Raw genomic sequence first — 24985 nt, forward strand, 5'->3', positions numbered from 1 at the left:
ACATTTTCTTCTTTGCTGCAACCATCTATGCATATGCGGGGAGTCGTCGTTCTTTTTTATTCCTACCCCCCGTTGCATCGATAATAAATCGGACCTTTGCCTGCCTTTTTTTCGTTGATTCCTTCTCGAAGAGATGTGAGCAGGGAGGAAACAGAGAATAGAAGCGCAGATTAATATACGAAGGCCTGTTTAGCTTATTTACTGGCGGAATCCTGCATTCCTACAACATGTTGGATGGAAGTATGGATTCTTCTGGAGGAGGAACGTTTACCCGATCGCAGACCATGAACTCCTCTGTGTCAACCATCGTACTGCCTCATACCGTTGCAGCGTTAACCAACAGCAGTTGGGAAAAGAAAAAAGGAGACGCTACGATAAATACAAGCCCAAATGATGCTCCCGACATGGCTTCAGAGGAAGATACGGACGTTGAGATGGGCCCTGACGTGGTGGCAACTCCCAAGGACAACTTTATAGATCCAGACAGCTATCCAGACGGTGGCATCGAAGCATGGACTGTTGTCTTTGGGGGTTTCTGTGCCCTATTTGTGAGCTTTGGGTGGATCAACTGTGAGCTTTCTGCTCCGCTAAGAAGTCCCCCATATCGATCCCCAGTGCTGACAGTATGCGGATAGGTGTTGGTATCTTCCAGGACTACTATCAAACTCACGACCTGAAGTCATATTCTCCAAGCTCCGTAGCCTGGATCCCTTCTTTGGAACTCTTCATGATGTATCTTGTTGTATGTCTCCATCTAGGCAAAAAGAATTGAGCGAAATCATAGTCTTTGACTTACCACAAATATAGGCGCCGCTTTGTGGCAAGGGCTTTGACAACTTTGGTCCACGGTATCTTTTGATAGGTGGCTCGCTATTCCATGTATTCGGCCTGATGATGACCTCACTATCGACTGAGTATTATCAAATTCTCCTTGCACAAGGAATTTGCAGTCCCTTTGGTGCCGGGTTTCTCTTCTATCCAACGATGAACAGCACCGTCACATGGTTTTACAAGAAGCGTGCCCTGGCAGTGGGTATCGTGGCCAGTGGCTCCAGTCTTGGAGGCATCATCATGCCAATAATGATCACCAAGCTCATTCCCATGCTTGGGTTTCCGTGGACCATGCGTGTTTGTGCCTTCTTGATTCTCGGACTGTGTATAGTGGCATGCAGCTGCGTCAAGTCCAGGATTCCTCCTCATCCAAGGCCCCTGGTCCTAAAGGAATTCTTCACACCTTTCCTGGAGATGCCCTTTATTCTCCTTACTACAGCGACTTTCCTATACTGCTTTGGTATGTTCTTGCCATTCACCTTCCTGGTCCTACATGCAAGGAGGTTTGGCGTCCCGGACGGTCTGGCCAGTTATCTGGTATCAATTTTCAACGCAGCAAGGTACATATAGCCCTTTTTTTTATTTCGATACAGTCTATAGCAACGGCCGCTAACTCTAGAATATAGCATTCTTGGACGGACTCTCCCCGGCTACGCTGCAGATCGCATGGGACTCTTCAACGTGGTAATCATCATGTCCTTCTTCAGCGTCATCGTGGTCTTTGCCATATGGCTACCTTCTCGTGGCACTATTCCAGACGTAATATTTGCAGCCCTCTTTGGTTTCGCATCTGGCTCTCTTGTCTCTCTGCCGCCCAGTCTAGTTGCACACATCTCAGACGTACGCAAAATCGGTGTGAGAAGTGGAAGCATGTTTGCAACGGTCTCGATAGCTGTCCTGTTAGGCAACCCCCTAGGTGGATCACTGGTTCCTGACGTCATCCATGGTGATTACTGGAGAATGCAAGTATTCTCTGGTTCAATGCTGCTTGTTGGCAGCATGTTCTTCGTCTTCACCCGCATGAGGCTGGCTGGAACAGCCATCATGAAGAAGATATAATAATCATTTAGCGTCATTCTCTTCTTGTTTTATAATTGTTCCCCTTACTCCACCGATGTGGCTTGTTACGGCATCTGTTTATTTTCTTTCTCGGGCATGATTTAGCGTCTGGTCGATATATTTTGATATTTCAAGCATCTCAGCATTAAGGGGGTTACAGGAAGTCGGCTGATATCACAGCCTTGAAACGGAGCAACCGACTTTCCAGCTATCTTAGTCTTTCATCAAGAATCAAACCTCACTCCGTCTTGCTAACCTCCTAATAATGCATATCGGCGACTCTAAAGTCCGATCGGTCCAGGGCTCCAATGTCGTTGCCCGGACAACAGCGACTTCTGCGCCCACAAATAAGCAAAACTAGCTACAACATCAACTGACAGCAAAATCGGAACTTACCATTCTTTTCCTCTGAGAGATTCAAAACCCGTCGGAGAAGAGTGCTAGCACGCCCAGCGAAGATATTTCTTTCTCATTTTTCCTTTCTCTTTCTTTTCGTCCGTGTCTTTTTCGATTTGCGTTGTTCGTTGTCGTTTGGTTGATCGATTTCCTTTAGACTCGAAAGCTGGAAGCGCCTACAGTTTGATAACCAAATCTCTACTGGATATCTTTAGCTCCAGGACAACTGTCTATCGAATATACTTCTATGACCTGCGTTTCTGCGAATCTATCTCCTGTCCTGCATTTAACCGGCGTGTTGTTTACATTGTGAGCAATCGTACACATCCAACAGAACCTAACGAAATAAAGAAGAACCACGATTATACGGTGCCTAGCCATGAGTGTCCAGGTCATTGCTCGCATTCGGCCTCTCCTAAAAACGGAACGGGAGTGTGATGTTATTGTCCAGCCATGTCCGTCAAGTTCGTCCACGGCCTTACAGAGTAGAAGCGAGGCCCTGTCTAAGACCAAGGAGAACGACAAGCCATTGAAGGCCAAAAAAGTAAAGAATGGGAAGGGAGATGATGTGGATATATCGTCGACGAAAGCTACGGTAGTCAAAATACCGAATCCCAGGAACGAAGGGGAGGACTTCAGCTTCAAGTTCCACTCGGTATATGATGGCACTGCAACCCAGCAGGAGATATTTGATGCAGAAGGTCAGTTGATATATTTTCTTTTCTGATTCCTATTTCCAGCGGGAATTTCCATTTTGCTGCAGTTTTTAACTGTATATAATACATCATCAAGAAAAGGAGGACTAGAATGGACTGCTTATCCTTGTGAACTTGTTACCTGCAGTGGCGCCTACTCTCAAACACCTCTTCAATGGGTTTGATATTACTCTCTTCGCATACGGTGTTACGGGAACCGGGAAGACGCATACAATGCGAGGAGGGAAGAGCCTGGCGGACCGTGGCGTGATTCCTCGACTGCTGAGCGGGATCTATAGACGATGCCGCAAGATTGAGCGAGATTCTAAAGGACAAACGAAGGTCGAAGTCGCTATGAGCTATTATGAGATATATAATGACAAGATATTCGATCTTTTTGAACCGGTGGAAAAGAGGACGCCGGCTGGACTGCCGTTGAGAGATAACGGGGTCAAGACTACCGTTGTTGGCTTGACTGAGCGGCCTTGCACCAGCTTAAAGGAGTTTGAAGTTATATACGACCAGGCAAACATGAACAGGTCGACTTCTGCTACAAAGGTGAGATATAACGCTCTAACCGATGGGGTGCTAAGTTATGATAAGAGGACTAGTATTGACGTGTTTGGCAGCTCAATGCGCATTCATCCAGGTCTCATGCAGTGCTTTCTGTAAAGCTGACGGTGACAACAGAGCAGCAGACACGAATTAGCACTGCATCATGCATTGACCTTGCAGGTTCTGAAGATAACCGCCGTACGGAAAATGGTAAGGAGAGGATGGTAGAATCTGCAAGCATCAACAGAAGTCTGTTTGTGCTGGCACAGTGCGTCGAAGCCATCAACAAGAAGCAGGCCAGAGTGCCATATAGGGAGTCTAAAATGACTAGAATTCTGGGGTTAGGCCAGAATAATGGCCTTACCATAATGATCTTGAACCTTGCCCCTGTTCGGTCGTTCCATCTTGACACTCTGAGCTCACTCAACTTTGCCAACAGGACAAAGAAGATTGAGTCGCGGGAGATTGAGAATGAGCCCATGTTCAAGGGGCCACCTCGGCCTGTAGCAGGCCGTGTCACCGGCCCTGGTGTGAGGAGGCAGCCCTTGCGGCCCCTTGCTGCATCAGTAAATACAAACATCGCTGCTGTGACAGCTGAAGCCCGAAAGCCATCGGACAGAAAGCCAGCCAAGGCCTTTGCGGTCTATACCGACATGTCACATTCGAAGAGTTCCACCAAACCCGGAGCCTCTGAGGCTGCTCAACGAAAGTCGCCTTTGAAGAGAAGATCCGGAAATGGCCTTCAGCCAGCCCCCAGACCGTTCAAGATGGCTCGAACAGAGGAGAGGCCACAGCATGGTATGAGCAGCATGTCAGCTGCAAAGTTTGAAGAGCTGGTTGAGAAGAAAGTAAGAGAAGTGCTCTCAGCTCGCCAGCCGGATGACTTTGAAACCCGGTCCAAAGAGTTGAACAAGCAAGTGCAGCGCCGACTCGAGCTCCTGGAACAGCGGATCGACGAGACTGAGGACTCCAGGGCTGATGGGCTTTCATATCTCCTTATGGCCAAACAACATCAGGCTCGAGGCGAATATTCATCGGCTCTGATAATGTATGAACTTGCCCAGCCATTCTTCCCGAAAAATGCCAAACTAGCTCTTAAGATTGAGGCACTCCGGTGTAAAAAAGCAGCAGGAAAGAAGATCACAGCGGAGCCCCAGGAGCAGTCTGAGAATCCTGGAGAGAATGGGGAAGAGCCTTGTGAGGGTGATTATGACCAAGCGTCTACAACTGATGCTCCTCACCAGAAGCCTAGACAGATACGCACCAAGGGCTCTTCATTGGTTCCGGAGACATTACCAGGTAACGGAAAAGGGAAAGAAGGGGGAGGATTGTCACCTCGCTCTTCACATATCTTGTCGGTGATCAATACTCGAGATATTGATCAGATCAAATTGCTGCGTGGAGTAGGGGTTAAGAAGGCTGAGTGCATTGTCGACCGTCTATGTGACATGGACGGCGGGTCTGAAGGTCACATCCAGCTTCACAGCCTTGCTGATCTCGAGAAGATGAAGGGAGTAGGCATAAAGACGGTGGAAAATATGAGAAATGGCATTGTCATTGCTTGAAAAAGGGGGGCGTTGTTGTTCCTGGTCATGTTGAGTTTTGAAATAGCTTGCATTTAGCGGCGGCGTTTTGTGGCATCTGGTATATCTTATATTTCGTTTAAATGGCATAGCCTGTTACTTATTCACTATCTCTTGTTCATCATCCTCATCCTCATCCTCATCCTGTCGACTTCTGCCGCCGTCGTGTCTATCAACTTTGGCGATGGGGCCGGAGACGGCGAGCTCTGCGCTGTGATTGGCTGGCAGCAGAAGGCCACCGTGACCCCAAAGAAAAACATCCAAACTTCGATGCTCCACGGGCCAACAGCAGGATCACGACTCGCCACGAACTTCGCACTCGCAGCACAGCTTGTCCAAGAGGCTAACGGCAGCTTGACCTTGTTGAACACCGTCTGCTATCTCAAGGATATACCGTCCCTGATGTTCGCTCTGTGAAGAAAAAGCAATACGCAGCAACAGTAGGCTACTAGACAAGCCCCTCCTGCAATGACGATTGACCGCCAACGGGCCCTTGCTAACGAACTGCCTGGCTTCAGACCTCCTCCGTCCCGCCACTCCAGGTCTTCTTACACTTGTCACAAACCTGTCTGCGCCGCCAGAGGTTAAGGGAGCCCGTCTAGCAGTTTAAATGGCAGCTCCGCAGGGAAACTACCCGCCTCCAGGTCAAGAGGGCTACGGTCAGCAACACCAGACACACAACATCCCCCCCAGCACAAAATCTTCCAACTCACACTGTTTTAGGCGCTCCTGGAGCACCCAATGCGCCTCCACATGATAGCGCGCCTGCTCCTACACACTCCCATGGCCGAAAGAAACGTGCATACGCCAACCAAGCATTCGACTTCGGTGTTGGTGCCAATGCTGCCCTGAACCAGCCGGGAGTGGGAACTGAAGGGTATGGATATCCAGGCATTCAACAGCCACAGGGTTATCCCCAGGGAACGTATCCTATCCAACAACAAGCTCCGGTGCCGGCTGCACAATATCCTGGCCCAGATGCGGGCTACCAGGCACCTGCTCCCTCATATCCGCCTCAGCCGGGCCCTGGTATGGCACAGATAACGCAGCAGATGGGACAAATGAGCATGGGAGACCAGCAACAGCCGCAACCTGGAATGCAGCGGCAGATGCAGCTCAATCAGCTTTACCCAACCGACCTACTCACACATCCATTCAATGTTGCCGAACTCGACTACCCTCCACCTCCAATTGTTCTACCCCCAAACGTAAGTTGAAGATTTCATGCTTTGTACTACAATGAGAGCACTCGAGTTTAACTTGGCATACTCTTAGACAAGCGTGACACCTTCTGTGTACGCAAACTGTCCCGCAAAATACGTTCGATCTACTCTCAATGCTGTACCAACGACCAACTCTCTCCTGAAGAAATCACGTCTGCCTTTCGCCCTTGTTGTTCAGCCATACGCCTCTCTTCACGACTCCGAGGATGAAATTCCAGTTGTGTCGGATCAGGTCATCTCTCGATGTCGGCGTTGTCGTTCATATATCAACCCTTTCGTTACCTTCCTCGACCATGGCCACCGTTGGAGATGTAACATGTGCAGCTTAACGAATGACGTACCACAGGCGTTTGATTGGGATGCTGCAGCACAAAAGGCACTGGACCGATGGCAGCGACCAGACCTCAACCACTCTGTTGTAGAATTCGTTGCTCCACAGGAATACATGGTCCGACCACCACAACCACTTGTCTATCTCTTCCTAATTGATGTCAGTTATGCATCAGTTACCAGTGGATTGCTGGCTACCGCCGCACGCTGCATTCGGGAAAGCCTCGACCGGATACCAAATGCCGATCGCAGAACCAGAGTCGGTTTTATTGCAGTTGATTCTAGTCTCCATTACTTCACCATACCCCGCGATGGATCGGAGAGCTCTGAGCCTAATATGTTAGTTGTTAGCGACTTGGATGAACCTTTCATGCCCATTCCCGGCGATCTTTTGATAACTTTGGCTGAATCCCGCGAAAACATCGAGAGCTTCCTAGACAAACTACAAGAGATGTTCCAGAATACCCAAAACCCTGGATCTGCTATGGGATCTGCGCTTAGAGCGGGCCACCAGCTCATCGGACCTGTCGGTGGCAAGCTTACCGTTTTGACTGCCTCATTACCGAACATGGGATTTGGCAGCTTGGAGATGAGAGAAGATAAGAAGGTCCTTGGCACGAGTAAGGAAAGCAGCTTGCTGCAAACTGGTAACAGCTTTTACAAGAGCTTTGCTGTCGAATGCTCCAAACAGCAGATATCCGTGGATATGTTCTTGTTCTCCTCCCAATACCAAGACGTGGCCTCTCTCAGCAACCTGCCCAGATACACTGGCGGTCAGACATACTTTTACCCTGGCTGGAATGCCGCCAGGAGCGAAGATGCCATCAAATTTGCCAAGGAGTTCTCTGACTACCTGTCATCTGAAATTGGCCTCGAGGCTGTCCTTCGTGTCCGTGCTACCACTGGCTTACGGATGAACACATTTTACGGCAATTTCTTTAACAGAAGTTCGGATCTCTGTGCTTTTCCTGCTTTCCCCCGTGATCAGGCCTATGTCATAGAGGTTGCCATTGATGAAACCGTCACCAAACCCGTCGTATGTCTGCAGACTGCCGTCTTGCACACCACTTGCAATGGTGAACGAAGAATCAGGGTCCTAACTTTGGCTCTGCCAACTACTCAGAATCTGGCTGATGTATACGCTTCCGCTGATCAGTGTGCTATTGCTACTTTCTTCAGTCATAAGGCTGTTGAGCGTACTCTCGGAGGTGGCCTTGACGCAGCCAGGGATGCCCTACAGGCTAAGATCATAGAGCTACTCTCTACGTATAGAAAGGAGCTGGCTGGTGGCAGTGTGGGCGGTGGTGGTCTGCAGTTCCCTGCTAACCTACGTGGACTACCAATCTTATTTTTGGCAATGATGAAGAACGTAAGTAGATTCGCTACCCCTTTATGCGCTGACGGTATATCGTCATGCTAACAGACGGCGTCTAGCTTGGTCTCCGAAAATCCGCTCAAATACCTACCGACATGCGATCTGCTGCTCTCTGCCTCCTCTCTACTCTACCGCTTCCTCTCCTCATCCAGTACATTTACCCCAAGATGTACTCTCTCCACGACATGCCCGATGACGCCGGCATCCCTCACCCAGAAACAGGAAAAATCGTGCTCCCGCCTTTAACTAACCTTTCATCCGAACGTCTTGTGCCGCATGGCATGTATCTGATTGACGACGGCCAGACTCAGTTCCTATGGATCGGTCGCGATGCCGTACCACAGCTTATCAACGATGTATTCGGGCTCAGTGACAAGTCTCTTCTCCGAGTAGGCAAACAGGTCCTGCCGGAGACTGAGAATGACTTCAACGAGCGTGTCAGGGCAGTCATCAGCAAGAGCCGAGACAAGTTGTCGCGAGGTGTAGGAAGCATTATCTCACCCCATCTCTACGTAGTGAAAGAAGACGGCGAGCCCGGACTAAGACTATGGGCACAGTCTATGATGGTAGAGGACCGCGCAGACCAGAGCGTCAGTCTGCAGCAGTGGATGGGCTTGTTGCGAGAGAAGGTAAGCCTCCCTCTGTCTTCTTTTTAAGAATCTGGCTATGCAGCTAACATCTACCTCCCTTTTTTTTTTCTTTCATAGGTCATTCAGTAAATGCATCTCAGTACTAGACGGGTTGGTTTTGACTGTCTTTTTTTGTGTGTCTTCGCTATTTTTCATCGTTAACGCCAGATACATAATATGCGAGGCTTAGTATCCAAACAAAACTAAATATAAGATCTTCTTTGGTACATCCAGCCTCTGAACTTTTGATAGCTGTTTATCATTGAATATCGCCTCAAAGGTAATAATAAATGTATAACTGCTAAAGAAGAAGAGATCTCAAAATATATAGCATGCTCGTTTAGTTGTATGATCAGCTGAATATAATTGTTGGCCTGGGAGGCTTCTACCATGCTACAGAGTATTTCCAGCCAGGTATATCCTTCGTCCATTTCCCCTGGAGTCCTTGATCCTAGACTGTTGTTCTTCATGTCGCCTTCACGTTGCTCGCACGTTTATATCTGTTCGGACCCAAGTATATATGTATATTTGTACATAAGGTATCACCGGATTGCTCCTGGATATAACCACCTGAACCCGGTATATGGTAACTTTTATTCCAGACCGAAGGCCTCAATGGATATCGTAATCATTATGTTCAAGTATCATTATCACGGATAACGCAAGCTGAGATCTCCACGACTTGCTTTAGGCCAGGAAGCAGGCTGATCCCGCTTCGACGCAGACACTATTCCGAGAGCAGCACTCGATAGCAGGGGCAGACGTCACCGGGGCGCTAAAGAACAGCTCTCTCGACGAACGATCTGTATGAATAGCGGGCGAATAGCATGTTGAAATATGAGCTCTGGGGACGACGCAGCCTGGATATCACTGGGAGATACTCATCCTGGGCTGGGCCAGCATGTGTTCGTCCCAGCAGCACCGAGTAACTGGTGACCGTCCTATAGATAGCTAATCTGCGTGCGCCGAATAGAAAAACGGCCAGCAAGCAGCCTGACGGCCCCGTCCTTTGTCACTGCATCGCATGCTGCGCCTCCGGCTGGCTGGCTGGCTGGGGAGTTGTCGACATGTAACCGCCGGCCCCCTTTTTTTTCGACCGGGATATTGCTGGCGTTTGAGAAAGCGCCTTTTAGCCGCCGGTTTCACAGCGAGGGGCCAGTTTATTAGTCGACCGGGTCAACGATTGTTGATATAGCAACAGACGGCCGTCTCTCTCGATTCCCGTCGCCGTCCTCGCCCTTCGCTGCCCTTGACCGAACGAGCTCGAGTCCTCGCGGCGTCTCTCTGCCCTCCTCCTGCGCCTCTCCGCTGTCTTGCGAGTTACTCCGTGCATTGTAAGCTTTAGTTACCCCTCAGTCCATCACATTTCATCACATCTTGGGCGAACAAAAGCAGCCCCCCGTCGTCCTCCCTGGCCCGTCCCTAGGCAGATTGTCGGCAGGATAAACAGCGCCGTGCTGTGCTTCCGTTGCGCTTCGCATCGACTGCCTGTGAGCTGTCTTTTTTTTTTTTTTTCCCCGTCGTTGTCGTGGTCATCCGTGTTGCCGCAACCTTGTGTTGCCTCTAGAGTCGAGTCGAGGTCTAACCACTGCCTATCCCACCAGCTAGTTAGTTGACTGAACGGCCTGCCAGCGAACTCGCAGAACGACCGGAAACCAAGCAGCAACGTGTGAATCAAGCCGGTAGTCGTCTCGTCTGTCTGCTCGATCGTTGGAGTAGAACGGTCTATTTGGAGGAGAAATCAGGGTTAAAAGGCCGACTATAGCTGCTCGCCCCGCGTTAGGCCACACGGTACGTCACGGTGCCTATCTCTCCTATTCAATACTCGAAGGACAGCCCGGTCCCGGTCGCACTGGGCGGTTGAGGGCGTAAATAGGGAGGGGAGACAGCCGACACAGCTATACTCTCAGATGTAAGTGACGCTGGAGTTCCTCGCGGTTTCAAGCTTGCCCCGGTGGTGTTATTCAGGCGCAAATGAATAGGAAGCCCCTTATTGATGAGACCACTTGAATGCTGATATATGGGCCTCTCATTACAGATCGTTCCCCTCTTCTCCTCACTTCTCGTTCCTCCTCCGAGCCATAGACCCGAAGAATTTCTCTCTCGCATACTTTAACTCGTCCTGAAACCGTTCTCTAATGTCTGTCTTCGCCAGATAGCTTTGTTTCATACCTGCCACTATCAGCCGATATCCAGGAGGACCTTTTGTTATTCTTGACGCAGAGACACCATGGTTCAACCAGCTCCCAACGGGGGCTCGAGGAAGATATCCTTCAACGTCTCTGACCAGTATGATATCCAGGATGTGATAGGCGAGGGAGCGTACGGAATTGTCTGGTAATTCTCAAACTCTCCCACCGTTCAATATGTTAATAACCGTGTCTAATTGCTCCCATATCTAGCTCTGCTGTGCACAAGCCATCGGGTCAGAAAGTTGCTATCAAGAAGATCACACCTTTCGACCACTCCATGTTCTGTCTTCGCACTCTACGAGAGATGAAACTACTTAGATATTTCAACCACGAAAACATTATATCCATCCTTGATATTCAGAAACCCCGCAACTTTGAGAGCTTCACCGAAGTCTACCTTATTCAGGTACGAGTTATTTCATATGGAATTATCGTTGCATGAACCGTATTAACACACTGTCGCAGGAATTGATGGAAACTGACATGCACCGAGTCATCCGTACCCAAGACCTTTCTGACGACCACTGCCAATACTTCATCTATCAGACTCTAAGAGCGCTCAAGGCCATGCACTCTGCCAACGTGCTCCACCGCGATTTGAAACCGTCCAACTTGCTCCTCAATGCAAACTGCGACCTGAAAGTTTGCGACTTTGGACTTGCTCGCTCTGCTGCCTCGACAGACGACAACTCTGGTTTCATGACTGAATATGTTGCAACCCGTTGGTACCGCGCTCCAGAAATTATGTTAACATTCAAAGAATACACCAAAGCCATCGATGTTTGGAGCGTGGGCTGCATTCTTGCTGAAATGCTCAGCGGCAAACCCCTCTTCCCCGGAAAGGACTGTATGCTTGCTCTATCTCCCAATACCTAACTTAAACCCCCCTTATTGCATTGGCTAATAATAATGTTTAGACCACCACCAATTAACCCTCATTTTGGACATCCTTGGAACGCCAACGATGGAGGATTATTACGGAATTAAATCCCGCCGTGCACGAGAATATATTCGCTCCCTACCATTCAAGAAGAAGATTGCGCTGAAAGCCATATTCCCCAGGACTTCTGATCTGGCATTAGATCTATTGGAGAAACTTCTTGCATTTAACCCTGTCAAGCGCATCACAGTTGAAGAAGCACTGCGTCACCCTTACCTGGAACCCTACCATGACCCAGAGGATGAACCCTCTGCAGATCCCATCCCAGAGGAGTTCTTCGATTTTGATAAGGATAAGGACACACTGAGCAAGGAGCAGCTCAAACGTACGTTGAATCTCCTCTGCCGCCTATTATTCCTTACAGTCAACTAACGTTATATGAATATAGTCCTTATATTCGAAGAAATCATGCGTTAGAGTTCCTTTTTATTTCCACTTTTAACATTTCGTTCCCATTTCCTACTTGTGATATCTAACTAACAATCTCTCCACCGCCTGTTCTCTATTTCCCATTTTTTCTTTCTACAAATATTGAAAAAAGAATGTGGAAACCACACGCAGTGTGTGCTTCAAGGTACAAATGGCTGGGCCTAGGGAAATCTGCTATCTTTGACAGTAGCCTATATCATTGCAGTCTTGAATCAATGTCTATATGCTTTGGAATTTTGATTAGTGCCTCGTTTTATAGATAGTTTGTCGGTGATGCTGTTTTGAGATATCATCTTCCATAGCCACATAATGTTACACTGTCTTTGACTTTGATTTTAATTCCAGCATTTAATGAATGAGTTTTCGGATATGAATGATCTATATTTGATGATGCCTGGGTAGGTCATCTGTCTTGCTCTCTAGACCTTTTCCACTCTTCTATGACAGGTTCAATTCCCTCCCACAGACCGCCAGGGGAAGGCTTCTCAGCACATACGTCCGGTTGGACCCCAAAATTGGAGACCAAATGGTCCCTCGTAGTCGGCCCAATGGTTGCAATTCGATAGTCAAACCTTGACCACCTGCTCGGTGTCCTCTTCTTTCCAGGGGCCTGTACTGAAGACGTATGTTCTTCTGGTTGATCTTCCTCTAGGAGTCCTAAATGTTGCAGCATTACCTTACACCCTGAAGGTGAGAATACCACAATCCATATTAACTGTTTATGCGGACTGGTATTTCCCGCAGATATATTGGCATTATCAGCCCGTTCCTTCATCTCGAGAGCTGCTACAAAATCCTGCCCAAAGCTCTCCATGACTCCGGTCTCATAGACAACCATCGTAGCAACTCCGATGCGCTCTTCTTCGTCTAGAGACGGCGACATGAGTGTCTTCGGTATTATATCACGATGCTGTTCGCCAACAAGGAAAAGAAGAGGTAGCTTTTCCCTTATACCTCCCGAAGGCCCATTTTCATCTGATGTATTCCGCTGTAGACCGTTATAATGGGCGAGAATTAAGCCAGATAGCTTCTCTCCAGTGCCTGCCTCTTCGCCCATAACCTGCGAATGTGGGAAGTAGACATCGCACAGTGACTTGAGAGACCTATATGTTGCTGGGCCCACGGAGTAAAACGACAGAGAGTGAGAGAGGGTTACGGTGTGGTTTTCTAATAACGGGCGAGAGACACTCTGTTAGCCGCCATGTCCTATATTCAGCAGCGTAGACGGCCGGCACTTACTCCCTACCTCATCCTGTACCATCCGAGAGAATCCTTCAACTGCTCTCTGGCTAGTGAATATTATTCCGCCATACTGTTTAGCCACGGCACCCGAGAGGATCAAGTCTTTCACCTTTTGTAGGTTATTGTGGTTGAATTTGTGTTCCAAGACCGGGATAAAACACGGCTTGAAGCCTTTGGACGGCGAAAAGTACTCCTCGTAGCCATCATGAGGAATTGATTTTGTTTTAAGGAAATATATCGGGATCTCTTTGGTAACAGGTAATAGAGACATGATTAAAAACTGGCGGATACATAAGTAATTAACTTGCAATAAAGATCAATGTTTGGTAAGAAGATATTAGTTAGGCTAATGTAATAAGCTTGACCGCGGTAGTTACCTCGGAAGCCGCTAAACAATGCCAGATATCTACTTCATATAAGCTACATGATGATATATAGATATTTTCAATAGCTATGTATTCATTGTATCCCGTGTATTAGCAGGCCTCTTCGGGATCGATGGACCTCATCATCTCTGTGAACGATGGCTAGCACACCCACTGCCATCAACACCAGCGTAATGCTGTGATATATAGAGAGCTGACAGTATGAAGGAACACGGTGCATACTAGCCACACTGACCCTCGGCACCATATCACCCTGCATATAAAAACGGCAGAAATGATAGCCAAAGGAACAGTTCGGCCGGTCCATATTTACTCAAAAGACGACAAGGGAGAGGAGTACGAGTCATTCGCAATTTTCGACGAGAGACCAGAAAAGGTGACGGATGGCGAGCCTGGAGAGCAAATTGAGTGATCGAGGTCATGGATACATGGACATTCAATGAGAGGTGTCTGGTTATCTTTGCAACATCTACTGCATTCGTTACAAGTAGACGAATTCGCTGGCTTCCAGCCTTCATCTATGTAGCTTAGTTACTTGAAATCAGGAGCCCTTGTTTCCTTTGCCCTATGCTCTTTAAACCAAAGTTGGTCAAGGAGCTGGAGCACTGAAGCACGGCCTGGGTGGTCAACATTTGCCTGGGTAACGCTGGAATGTTGAAGGTGGTGTAGAACTTTGAACTCTTGGGAGCTATCGTTCATATTGATAATCTTCACGGCCACATTGGAGCAGGTCCTATTTGTCATTTAGTTCCGGCTCTGTCATTCCCGTTACGAAGACGGAGCCAACTATACAGGTTATCTCTCGCCAGCCAGACAGTTGCGAATCCACCCCATCCAAGCTTATGCAGAACACGGTATCTACCGCCCTTGAACTCATTCCCCAATATCACTGGAAAGTATCGTCCCGTGTGATAACCGTTTGGATCCTCGACATCGGTGGTACATTCATACAACCGACTTGTAGCAGTTGACATCCTGACACAAGGAACGAGCCTTTGCAGTATCAAATATGGCAGACAGAGACTATAAGGGCGCGATAATGAATAGTATGCTCTGGAACGCATACTGAGTTACAGAAAGAGATGTTGAGATATTCGTGAGCATTTTGTTATCTTTCAAGATGTTGAGCAGCCACAAAATCATTAACTAGTGTCAGATAGATAATTAATTATATGTTGGAGCCGGCCCGCGTAGGTTGGCCAGCGTCTCGGATAACTATACGATGCGCCGCTGCCGCTCAGGTCGTTTAGGCACTTATCTGCTTCTCTCAATTTGACAGACAGCTACATGGGACGTGGTTGTCCATTTTCCAATACGCTGATTGGCTAACTAGTTATTTAACTAACGAGTTCTGCCAATTAGTATACGATGCACACAGCTAAGATGTCGAGTCTCGCATTTCGGGGGTCACACAATTCTCCACTGGGAGCGTCTGTACCAGTCGGTGGGATGTCCATTGAACTTAAGATGGCTGGGTATATGATGTCAGGCTTCGAGCTAGTGCTGGAGATACCATTACAATTTACTGGACGGCGGTGTTTTTGCAAAATCAACCCCTAGAACGGCCCGGCTGCTGTGCTTCTTGGGACTACATCAACTGGCTTTGATGTCTCGTGGGACCCTCCTACTGGACCTTACACGGATTCAATTACCCAGTATGAGATCTTGTACTGGGACAAGGATGAAGAATGTGCATTTATTACGAGTGCAGGCTTCCTCAGCTCCCCTGCACGTATCAAGTGCCTTGTACCTGGACATCGCTATCTTGTAGCGCCAATTACTTGGAATGCTGCTGGTGGAGAATTTCCTAAAATCGTGAGCAGCGTTATGGTCGGCAGGGGGACACCACCGCCATCTTCTGGCCTAGAGATATATGCTAACTACCCAACTACGGTTGAACTAACCTGGGCTGCCTCTCCCAACGCCGCAGGGTATCGGCTATGGTCACACAATGTCAACAAGCCAGACAACATATCGCAGGCACAAAATAATACTGTTGAGATGACCTGCAGCGACCAATATCCCCTCTTCCCGGGAACTTGGAATTACGACTGGTGTGTTAGCGCATACAACGGCAATGCCGAGTTTGCGAAAGGAAAATGCGTGCTTGACCCTTCTCCCAGGCCTTCTCCAGCACAGAAAAGATGTCCACCCCCACCTGAATGGTGTCCAGCTGGAAGCGGCCCCAAGTTCCCTGGGGGCGGCGGAGGCGGCAGCGAAGATTCGACCCCAACAGGCCCGGATGGACCGGTTCCTACCAACTCTAGCAGACCCCTGGCTTATCAGCACCAATGGCTAGTGCAAAGGCCCTGACTGCAAGATGGGTGTTTGCACTGGGCTTTTTTGCGTTTCCTTTGGCGGCCGCGGGTCTGATTGCCTTGATGGTGTTTGCGCCGGTCCTGACTGTATCGTCCGGGGATACATTGGGCCTTGGATGCATCAATGGTGTTTGCACTAGTGACGGCTGTGTGACATCTGGCTGTGTGGGCTCAGATTGTAACAAAAACAGACAGAGTCACGGAGATAAATGCATTAGTCTCGGCTGCGCCTGTTTGGACTGTGATGACAATGGGGTCTGTAACGGCCCAAATTGCCATGAACAAACCTGTAATGGTCCTGACTGTACGGATGGCCACTGTGCCGGCGATGACAGCACTGGCTGGGACGGCTGCAAAGGCAAAGACTGCCATAATGGACATTGTATCGGCTTTGACTGTCAAAGTTGTACCGGCAGAGATCGCTATAACGGTAGATGCACTAGGATACAATGTAGCAGCTGCTTGGCTTGGACTGTATATGTGCCGGCTCTGAACGCGGTTGTAAAGGTTGACGGTGTGCTGGGTGCAAGGGCCCAGGCTGCCCTTGCTTCGGACTAGCCAGCGTGTGCAACGGCTTCGGATGTATTGGCTGTATCGGATTGGGCTGTAATATCCCTGGGCGAAACAGCGGCGGCAGCAGAGGTGGTGGTGGGATCGACGGCTGTACGGGGGCTGGCTGCTGCTGTTCTGTATCTGGAGGCTCTCAAGGCGGAGACAAGGATGGAGACAGACACGGTGACAATAAGCCTACGTCAACGGCTTCATGCATTGTGAGACAAACAGCCTCAATATGTGCAGAATATTGCACTGTTGCAACTGATATGGCCATGGTAATAATGACTCCTTGCACATCGACGGCCTGTGTCCCGACCATTAGCTGTGAACCAAAAGGGACAACAACTACTATCACATCGATGAGCAGTGATGAATGCCCACATGTTACCCCTCCTGTTACCATTCCTCCTAATGTGGATCCTTACAATGGCTGTGCCCCTTGCTTGATAGGGAAAGCCATCCATGGCCCCGGGATAATCGCCCAGGATAATACTATAGCTCGAGATTTATCTCAGCCATCCTATGTTTCTCTCCACAAACGTGGTGTGGCTGAAACTGTTACAAATATTGGCAGTTGTACATTCGCTAAAGGGAATAGCACATTAGCTCCTGAATATACAGGTGCAACTCAGTACATCGCATACGCCATATCCAATACACTACCAAAAAGTCAACAGATGCCAAGGTAGTATAGCAAAACGGACTCCGACTGCGTTCCAGTGGTATCACAAGTCCCTGATGCAGATGTTGTCGGGCGAAATGGTAATAGCAAGTGACCGAGTATTGACACTAGGACAAAAATCAAGAATACTTACACAGCCTGAGAAAGAAGCACATCGAAAGATGCTTGCTACTCTTGAGCCAGAATTGCCGAGGCTGAAAAAGGAGGTACAGGGTTAGAATCATCAATTTCCAATTGTAAGTTTTCAGGTTCAAAATGCTGTGAATAGAGACAGATTGAGTCTTCTTATTAAACCTCGAGTTCCTTGCTATCTACGTGGGCGACCACTAAGCACATTGAGATCTTCATCCCTTGCTAATATCAAACCGGATGCCTCGCAACTTTCGTAAAACAGGTCAAGCTCTTTCTGGTACTTTCCATCCCATATCCAATCCTCTATATCAAAACGTCTGCCTTCATCTAACAGCCTCCATATCCATTTTCGGTTTCTTAAGCGTAGTGGAGCATTTTCTAACGAATTTCCTGGCTCGAAGGCCTGTACTTGAGCAAGCTCCCGGACGAGTTGCTCCCAGTCCCAGAAGTTATCTTTAGAGTATGAAGGTTGGCCGTTACTATGTTGTAATGGCTGGCTTTCGAGGATGGCTGGATCTAGATCCCAGAGCCATGGAAGAAGCTGTTGACGGAATAGAAGATCACGCCAAATACTTGGTGACAATTCGTAGGTGCATATCACCCCAGGGTCAGCAAACGGGTGGAGATGGAGGCAGATGTGCTTAATTATCTCCGCTGGAAGCTTCTTCATCAATATGGACTTCTCAGAGAAGCCAGACCGGTGGCCTTCAGGAAGAGGCTGAAGATATCTCAGAATTTCAGACGTAAGGTTTTGTATAGGGTATGGTTCTACTTCATATTCCTGCGGATTGAAAATAAGCATGAGAAATCAACCTGAGAGTGGGAACCGAGAGGCATACCAAGACTTCTGGAATACCAATTGGCCATCGCGCTTCACAAATGCAAGCTCGTCTAAAGTAGTAAAAGTGTGACTCCAATGGCTTGCGAATGGTAACCGAATATTGTAGAGCACGATTTTTCGATGCGCATACCCTGTTTTGTAACACCTCATAGAATTGGCTGAGGGTTCTTGGCCCTGTTATAGCCACTCCCCGGTGACGAAGCGTAGTTCGGTAAGAACTTAGGCGTTGCATCATGTCTAGACATTTTGGGTGAAGCCCAATATATGCCTTACCCTGTAGGGTATAATTCACTAGTTTCGTCTGCTATGACGGTCCGCGATTGATATCCTCAACTTCGAGATCTAACAGACTCAATCAGGCCTTTATTTATTGGGCAACCAGTCGTTATCATTGGGGTTACAGTATAGAAAAGGGTAGCTAAACCATCTGCACCGTATACCTCTACCGGTACGTCGTGACCAGGTCGGCCAATCCAGACATTCCCACCAGGTACAGAATCATACTCTTTGTCCTCAGCATGGATTGCGCATGGAGTCCACCACTCGTATCTTCTGTAATTCTTTTCTCTAAGTTCGCTGGGAGCGTTTATAATTGCATGGGATAGATTAGTAGTAGCAAATGGAACAACATAGTTATGATACTGATATAAAATTATAAAATCCAACTCACCACAATTATTGGAACACCACAAATGGCACAACAGGTATCCTCATCCTTAGCACCTCTTTAAAAAAGAACATCGAGTTCGCTGTCTAAAGGACGGTCACTCGGATGGCACTGCATCTGTATGGCTAGGAGTATATCTCAATGAAGGTTTTGGGTGAAAGGATTAAAGTTGGGTTGGTGCTTTCAAGCTGGACTGGGAAGATTGATAGAGATAACCGGGGCCTTTAGCTAAACCTTGGGTGCCCATGGATTCCATCGGTTATTTGTCTGGATATAGGCAGTAGAGGCCGGCTGTTGATGCAGACGAAAGCCTTGATGATGCTGCTCTTCTCAAGCCCAAGGGAGCTACGCCCTGCGAATACATGCTGATGGAAGAGCTCAGCACGTAATAAGCGATAAACGCCGGGCCTCAGCGAGTTAGGTCCATATTTGTAGTAGATAGCCTGCGACCATTGACCGGTTCTCAGGTGGGATGGAGATGAGCATTTAGGGAAGAACGCAAGGACTTGGAAGCCATAGTCTACTAGAGGGGTGCCATTTGTGACCCGTGCATGAACTAACTGGAATGTGCAAGTTACAAGATAAAGAAATTTGAGGGCGTCGGAAAAACACTGTGTGTACATACATACAAGATCTAAAAATGCAAGAAGAACTATGGTATAATACCAGTTTATTGAGAGTCCAGAACATGGAGGTATTTTCTCTCCTCCCTGAGCTCCCGCTCGGTAGCTGGCGGTAGATCTGCGTACTGGGAGCTTCTGTATCCAAGCTGTAATTGAGAAGTTAGTGAGAATCTCAAGGAGTATGGACGGCTGTAAAATGCATACCAAGTAGTGGAAAGTAAGGGTGTTGAGATCAGTCGGTTCAATTCCCAAGTCCTTGAAGGTCTTCGCGGTCGGGTCGATTTGCTGGTCAATGAATTCCCGTTCAACTTCATCAGCAGATGTGATGGGCCACCAGAGGAGTCTGTTCAACCAGTAAGCAGCAGGCTTCATGATAGCTTTTGGAACGTTGATGTGTCGGCGCTTCTTGATGATTTCACGGTCAACAAGCTCGGAAATCTCCTTGGTAGAGTAGTTCTTGGGACCGTAGAGCTCGAAGGTCTGGGCAGTGGTCCATTCTTCCATGAGCATAATTTCAAGAGCCCGACCAACATCAATAGCCTATGACCCAGTCAGAAATGGGATTCTGTTAATATGCTAGAGGGAAACTTACGTGAACTGGCCAGTATCGCTCCTGCATGTGATTGGAAGTGAAGATGTTGGTAACTCCGGCAAGTCTGTGCAGAAGCCTGTCCTCAAATCCGAACATCGGGGCTGGTCTGACGATAGTGGTCTCGGAGAAAAATGGATCTTGCAACGTTTTCACCTTGAGCCTTGGTCCTGAAGAATTCCGAAGGGGAGTCAAGACTAGCGTTATAGGAGGAAACATGGACGTATCGGTCAACGTCATATTTGGCAACGGATTCCACAATTCGTTCTGTTCCTTCAACATGGATATCCTCGTAAGAGAAGTTCCTATACCAGGTTATTAATGTCGTGGTAATGTTAGTTCAGCGCACTGGGGATTCTTACTTCGTGGGATAGTTTCGGCCGATTAGATTGTAGACAATGTCAGAATGGCGTACGCTCTCCTCGATCGATTGGGTGTTGCGGAGGTCATATTCCTGTTACTGTTGTTCAGCAAAAAGTGTATACCAATCGTAGTATTTCGCATGCATACCATGAAAACAACTCTGCCCAGATCTCCAGTAACCTTTAGGTGTCGTTTGGTCATCTCCTCTCGGTAGGGGACAATAACGGTGCATCCTTGACGTGCTGTGAAATACCAATATCAGCCAATCCATCCCATCCAGGCGTAATGCGGTTTCCCATACCAAGTCTGTTCACGATATAACGACCCAAGAAACCGGTTGCGCCGAAAACGGTAGCAGTGTGTCCTGGAAATAGATATGATTTTTAGTATCTATGGACCGCCAATTGCATATATGATGTTCGCAAGCATACCTCCGAGAGACGACCTAGTGACGATTCCGACATTAGCGAAAGTGCCCCCCTTCCCTCCGTTGCCATTGGCGCCACACTAGGCCTAGAAAATACATACCGTCCGCCCTGCACCTTTATAATTGGAGATCCGGTCCGGGTAATGAAAACATCCTGTATGTTCCTGCGCTGGATGTGAGGTTGAGCTCGCACGGGAGTCGATATTGGGAGGGCGGCCTTGGAGCTCAGGGCGCTCTGCACGGCGCGGCACTTCTGCATTGTGACCCTGGTCAATGAACCATTTAACGCCCGTCGAGAGCAAAATAGTCCACCACAGACGCGGGCCGGTCGAGAGAGTTGCGATATCAGGGGATTCCGACGATGGCTTGTCTTTGTCGTTCCTCGAAAGTTGATAAATTGCTGGTTGTTGATGGGAGAGTCTGAAGCCGACGCTAAGCCTGATGCGGCGATAACTCTGGCCGCTTTAACCCTGCTCTATCCAATAGCGAAACACGAATTACATCGACGCTTCCTCTCGTCGACATCTCCTGTTCTCTAACATTGTCTATGACATACATGTCGTCTGCCCGGCCGGCATCAGCTAGACGTTGTTAAGCTACCATGCTATAATGCCATAATCACAGATGGCGTTTGTTTCGCGCGTGTATACGGGATGATAGGATGGCGCTTCGGAAAAGACGATTCTTCGCAGCTATGAGAAGACAAGACCTCATAATTGCTCGAAGAAAGAATACAGCGTTCGGGATCGATCATAGACCTGCGTATTCGCGATGAGTCTTTCCGGGGATTCATATTTCATATATGCTTGTCCAGTATCATGTCAGATAAGATACCGATATCTGACAGACACTACAACGCAGTGATCAAAGTGGAAGCCTTCCATCTGATGGTCCTCGGCGAACGATTACGATTGCCCAGCCAGAGATGCTGTACAACATGAGTACTAAAGAGCTGTGACCACGAAATGGCCTTGGACATGGTCCCTAATTTAAAGGCAACTAGCAACCAGTTCACCGTAAAGCACTGCTTATCCAACAACCGTCCTGGTAGAGCGGTGGAGACTTTCAAGCCATCATTACACATTTCATAGAGCCAATAGTCGGACATACTTGGCCTTGTTTTAGCTCCAAAGTTGATTATGCTCTTCTCTCGGTGGGTTTAAGCGTTCCGTGTGAATCCAAGAACCTAGGAATCTAAGCTTAGGTTTTTACTGATCACTATTTAAATATAGATCAATCGGAGCCTTTACTTACTCCAGAAGGTGTGCTAGACTTCGCCATCAGCCATCAGCCAGTCACCATAGACTAGAAGTGTGTTAACCTATCTGTGGTTTGAAGTGGAATGACATGATACACTCACCTCTTAAAAAAAGTCAACGAACTTTATGAACTATCATGTGGATGATAATATGATATTACCACAGTAGTGGTAACTACAGCTACGGGCAAGCGACGTTACTGCCAGTCTAGTCTGTTTTGTTTACATGATGGAATCTAGCTGATAGCTGATGTCACCACTGCGTTCCTAAGCAAAATCATTATGGACTAATGCATTTGAAGACTGGGACGGAATATCACTAGGAAAAACAGACCCTTTCTTGAACGCCGAGAGCCTTTGGAAAAAATAAATGCGATACCAATACACCCCACCCCAGGATATACCCATAGGCCCAAGCTCGTACGCCTACGAGACAATACGGAAATGAATAAACCCGCCTTTCGTAACCTGGAAGAGATATAGATCCTCATAAACGTGCGACAGGACACCAAACGAAAACCAACTCCGTGCTGTACAAATGAAAAAAGGGACCCTAATATGCCTGCGAGGACGGTAGTATCATAACTCATGCTTGAATTTTTTCGAAAGGCTCAGGAGTAACCTCATATGTCGTAGTGATATAAATGCCTCCGTGCGCAGAGCGGTTGATATTGAGGGACTAGTCTTCTGAAAACGCAGTGGCCCCGCGCGCACTGTTAGTAGCCTGGCTAGCAAATCCCATCTGTGCCTGGTTGTATGGAAGTGATAGTTCCTCACTACAGTGATCGTCGACTGTCCTGAGAACAGATAACTGGTCAAACCGGGATGACTTAGACATCTTGCTAAGTTGATGACTGCTTGTCCCCACCGAGGATGGGTTCTCGCTATTTCTAGGTGAGGAGTCGTCGCTTGTAACCGTCCAGGCCCGGGGGCTGAATATTGGTTTTATACAAGGCGCATTGATAGCAAGAATGGCAACAAACTAGAGGGATACCCAGTCAGCATTTGAAGTTCTGACAGCTGGCAGCTGAAGTATATATGTTTGCGCTGAGGTTGAGAACATACGCTTTCTCTTATAGCCCAAATAGTGCTGATGTTGATACCATGGATGGACTGGATGGACAAAATACAACGGAGAAGAGTTGCGACCATGATAAAGAGGCCTCCACAGAGCAAGAGCCCAATGACCAGCTTTCTAAATATAACGCATTAGCCTCATCGATACCATATCTGGAACATAGGGGAGAACTTGCCGTGCTAGTGGTATCCGAACTCTTACCAGAAGAGGTAATGGGATCGAAAGAAGAAGCATGTCCGTGCTATGTGATGCTCAGCTTGGATTCTTTCTTTATTCCTCGGAATACTCACAGCAAATTCGTTGTTGCTACTGTAATGTAGTTCGGAATACCCAGGGTACAAAGGTCTATATTTATCAGCTCAGCAAAACTGAACTATGTGCTACCGCTCCGTGAGAAGTCGAACTTACCTCCAGGGTCTGGATTGACCTGCCAGTTTTTTTCGATAGGATGACAATGTGTTAGGATGGTTATCATACTGATAATATATGTGCATGTGCATATTATTGCAGCAACCTTGACCATCTTCTCCTTGTATAGACCTATCCTGTACAAGGTTTAGCTTTCGTCTTTTATGTTGCTCATGGGAGGTGCAGAAGGACGCGAGCATACGTTAAACGGGCATAAAAGAACAGCATGCATGCTTTGAGAGACCAGATGAGAGTTGTATACATCAACCAGCCCGCCAAATTGCATTTGGTGCCAAACTCCAATGTTGCAATTTCATCCGGGGTAAGCGCAGCTCTTTGGGCGTCCGATAGGCCGATATTCGTCCCGGTTCGTCCTGCGCGAAAAGTTTTAGTTGGCGAACGATCAAGAGCAATAGGCATCCCACGCTGCCATACCTATTAATTCCAGCATGGCGAGCTCTCCCTGACTTGACAGTTAGTCGTCTGTTTTAATCTTGGTCTAGAAGATGAAAGCAACGAGGAACAGTTTGTCTTGAATCTACTAACCGACCACAACAACAACACCAGGATGATGATAAAGTCATCCCCATGCCAGTTCCAACGTACAATTTTCAATCTAGCGCCTATTCGCAGCAAGATTACCGCAACTCCAATTCCATACTCCGTCCACGCCTCCTTCTTGAACGGTGTTGACTTTGAATCCCACATCTCGATTCTGGCTCTAAATCATCCAGAAGAAAAAAGCCTCGCACAGTGACTTTGGAAGATTGAGACTTCTTCTCATTGTCCACAAAGTCGACTGTTTCAAGCAGCTACTCCTTGTTGATCGATATGAAGGCCATAATTGTATGTGCAGAGAAGAGTTAAACTGTCTAGCGAAACCCATCAATCACCATGCTGATTGATCTATTATTATATCGGAGGGAAAAGCAATAATGTGTGCTCCGTACGAAAGGTTTTTTGTTTATTGACGAATGCCGCACTGTAACCAACTACCCCTAGTTAACTAACCTTGATTAGTGAGCTACTTAGTGAACTCAACAGCGTCGATTCGAGCTATTTAGTGGCAACATTCCGAGCGTCTCCAGTTGCAGACAGAATATCAACACCAGCTGCTATGTGTTCTTTCTCGCTTCTGGGTGAATTAAGAAGTAGTGGGTATCCGCTGTATCAAATTAG

General features: G+C 47.9%; 12 protein-coding genes across 17 annotated transcripts; 6 read left to right on the forward strand and 6 right to left on the reverse strand.

Annotated features, from left to right (window-relative positions):
• Window positions 1-227: 227 nt before the first annotated feature.
• Window positions 228-1890, forward strand: TERG_01138 (uncharacterized protein; the record flags this gene model as incomplete). The annotated part of the gene is made up of 4 exons (XM_003239108.1): window positions 228-570; window positions 636-742; window positions 808-1391; window positions 1458-1890. The coding sequence occupies 4 exons, from the start codon at window positions 228-230 to the stop codon at window positions 1888-1890; spliced, it is 1467 nt and encodes a 488-aa protein (XP_003239156.1).
• A 775-nt stretch (window positions 1891-2665) lies between these two features.
• On the forward strand, window positions 2666-5101 carry TERG_01139 (uncharacterized protein; the record flags this gene model as incomplete). The annotated part of the gene is made up of 3 exons (XM_003239109.1): window positions 2666-2987; window positions 3130-3539; window positions 3611-5101. The coding sequence occupies 3 exons, from the start codon at window positions 2666-2668 to the stop codon at window positions 5099-5101; spliced, it is 2223 nt and encodes a 740-aa protein (XP_003239157.1).
• Window positions 5102-5729: 628 nt separating this feature from the next.
• TERG_01140 (protein transporter SEC24) lies at window positions 5730-8766 on the forward strand (the record flags this gene model as incomplete). Its single annotated transcript, XM_003239110.1, has 5 exons — window positions 5730-5778; window positions 5843-6327; window positions 6395-8041; window positions 8107-8676; window positions 8755-8766. The coding sequence occupies 5 exons, from the start codon at window positions 5730-5732 to the stop codon at window positions 8764-8766; spliced, it is 2763 nt and encodes a 920-aa protein (XP_003239158.1).
• A 2140-nt stretch (window positions 8767-10906) lies between these two features.
• TERG_01141 (CMGC/MAPK protein kinase) lies at window positions 10907-12225 on the forward strand (the record flags this gene model as incomplete). 6 transcript variants are annotated; one of them, XM_003239111.1, is made up of 5 exons in its annotated part: window positions 10907-11013; window positions 11079-11274; window positions 11334-11715; window positions 11786-12133; window positions 12197-12225. In XM_003239111.1, 5 exons carry the CDS (start codon window positions 10907-10909, stop codon window positions 12223-12225), a joined length of 1062 nt encoding a protein of 353 aa, XP_003239159.1. The 6 variants fall into 6 exon arrangements, with proteins under 6 accessions (XP_003239159.1, XP_047603674.1, XP_047605349.1 ...); XM_047747710.1 differs by lacking the exon at window positions 12197-12225 and having other exon boundaries at window positions 11786-12180; XM_047749249.1 differs by lacking the exon at window positions 10907-11013 and having other exon boundaries at window positions 11146-11274.
• A 415-nt stretch (window positions 12226-12640) lies between these two features.
• TERG_01142 (uncharacterized protein) lies at window positions 12641-13750 on the reverse strand (the record flags this gene model as incomplete). Its single annotated transcript, XM_003239112.1, has 2 exons — window positions 12641-13404; window positions 13477-13750. 2 exons carry the CDS (start codon window positions 13748-13750, stop codon window positions 12641-12643), a joined length of 1038 nt encoding a protein of 345 aa, XP_003239160.1.
• Window positions 13751-14396: 646 nt separating this feature from the next.
• Window positions 14397-14839, reverse strand: TERG_01143 (uncharacterized protein; the record flags this gene model as incomplete). The annotated part of the gene is made up of 2 exons (XM_003239113.1): window positions 14397-14598; window positions 14658-14839. The coding sequence occupies 2 exons, from the start codon at window positions 14837-14839 to the stop codon at window positions 14397-14399; spliced, it is 384 nt and encodes a 127-aa protein (XP_003239161.1).
• Window positions 14840-15248: 409 nt separating this feature from the next.
• Window positions 15249-16178, forward strand: TERG_01144 (uncharacterized protein; the record flags this gene model as incomplete). Its single annotated transcript, XM_047747711.1, has 2 exons — window positions 15249-15365; window positions 15426-16178. The coding sequence occupies 2 exons, from the start codon at window positions 15249-15251 to the stop codon at window positions 16176-16178; spliced, it is 870 nt and encodes a 289-aa protein (XP_047603675.1).
• A 255-nt stretch (window positions 16179-16433) lies between these two features.
• On the forward strand, window positions 16434-17427 carry TERG_01145 (uncharacterized protein; the record flags this gene model as incomplete). Its single annotated transcript, XM_047747712.1, has 2 exons — window positions 16434-16657; window positions 16746-17427. 2 exons carry the CDS (start codon window positions 16434-16436, stop codon window positions 17425-17427), a joined length of 906 nt encoding a protein of 301 aa, XP_047603676.1.
• A 300-nt stretch (window positions 17428-17727) lies between these two features.
• Window positions 17728-18625, reverse strand: TERG_01146 (uncharacterized protein; the record flags this gene model as incomplete). Its single annotated transcript, XM_047747713.1, has 2 exons — window positions 17728-18333; window positions 18392-18625. The coding sequence occupies 2 exons, from the start codon at window positions 18623-18625 to the stop codon at window positions 17728-17730; spliced, it is 840 nt and encodes a 279-aa protein (XP_047603677.1).
• A 1105-nt stretch (window positions 18626-19730) lies between these two features.
• Window positions 19731-20554, reverse strand: TERG_11683 (NADH-ubiquinone oxidoreductase 40 kDa subunit, mitochondrial; the record flags this gene model as incomplete). The annotated part of the gene is made up of 3 exons (XM_047750757.1): window positions 19731-19829; window positions 19888-20223; window positions 20276-20554. 3 exons carry the CDS (start codon window positions 20552-20554, stop codon window positions 19731-19733), a joined length of 714 nt encoding a protein of 237 aa, XP_047605352.1.
• Window positions 20555-20630: 76 nt separating this feature from the next.
• On the reverse strand, window positions 20631-21321 carry TERG_11684 (NADH-ubiquinone oxidoreductase 40 kDa subunit, mitochondrial; the record flags this gene model as incomplete). The annotated part of the gene is made up of 5 exons (XM_003239117.2): window positions 20631-20726; window positions 20783-20877; window positions 20937-20999; window positions 21067-21080; window positions 21164-21321. The coding sequence occupies 5 exons, from the start codon at window positions 21319-21321 to the stop codon at window positions 20631-20633; spliced, it is 426 nt and encodes a 141-aa protein (XP_003239165.2).
• Window positions 21322-22999: 1678 nt separating this feature from the next.
• TERG_01148 (uncharacterized protein) lies at window positions 23000-24514 on the reverse strand (the record flags this gene model as incomplete). Its single annotated transcript, XM_047747714.1, has 7 exons — window positions 23000-23302; window positions 23386-23515; window positions 23689-23743; window positions 23807-23943; window positions 24009-24180; window positions 24242-24269; window positions 24413-24514. The coding sequence occupies 7 exons, from the start codon at window positions 24512-24514 to the stop codon at window positions 23000-23002; spliced, it is 927 nt and encodes a 308-aa protein (XP_047603678.1).
• Between the last annotated feature and the right edge of the window lie 471 nt (window positions 24515-24985).

The sequence above is a fragment of the Trichophyton rubrum genome (genome assembly GCF_000151425.1).
Source record: "Trichophyton rubrum CBS 118892 genomic scaffold supercont2.1, whole genome shotgun sequence".
In the NCBI taxonomy this organism is placed as follows: domain Eukaryota; kingdom Fungi; phylum Ascomycota; class Eurotiomycetes; order Onygenales; family Arthrodermataceae; genus Trichophyton; species Trichophyton rubrum.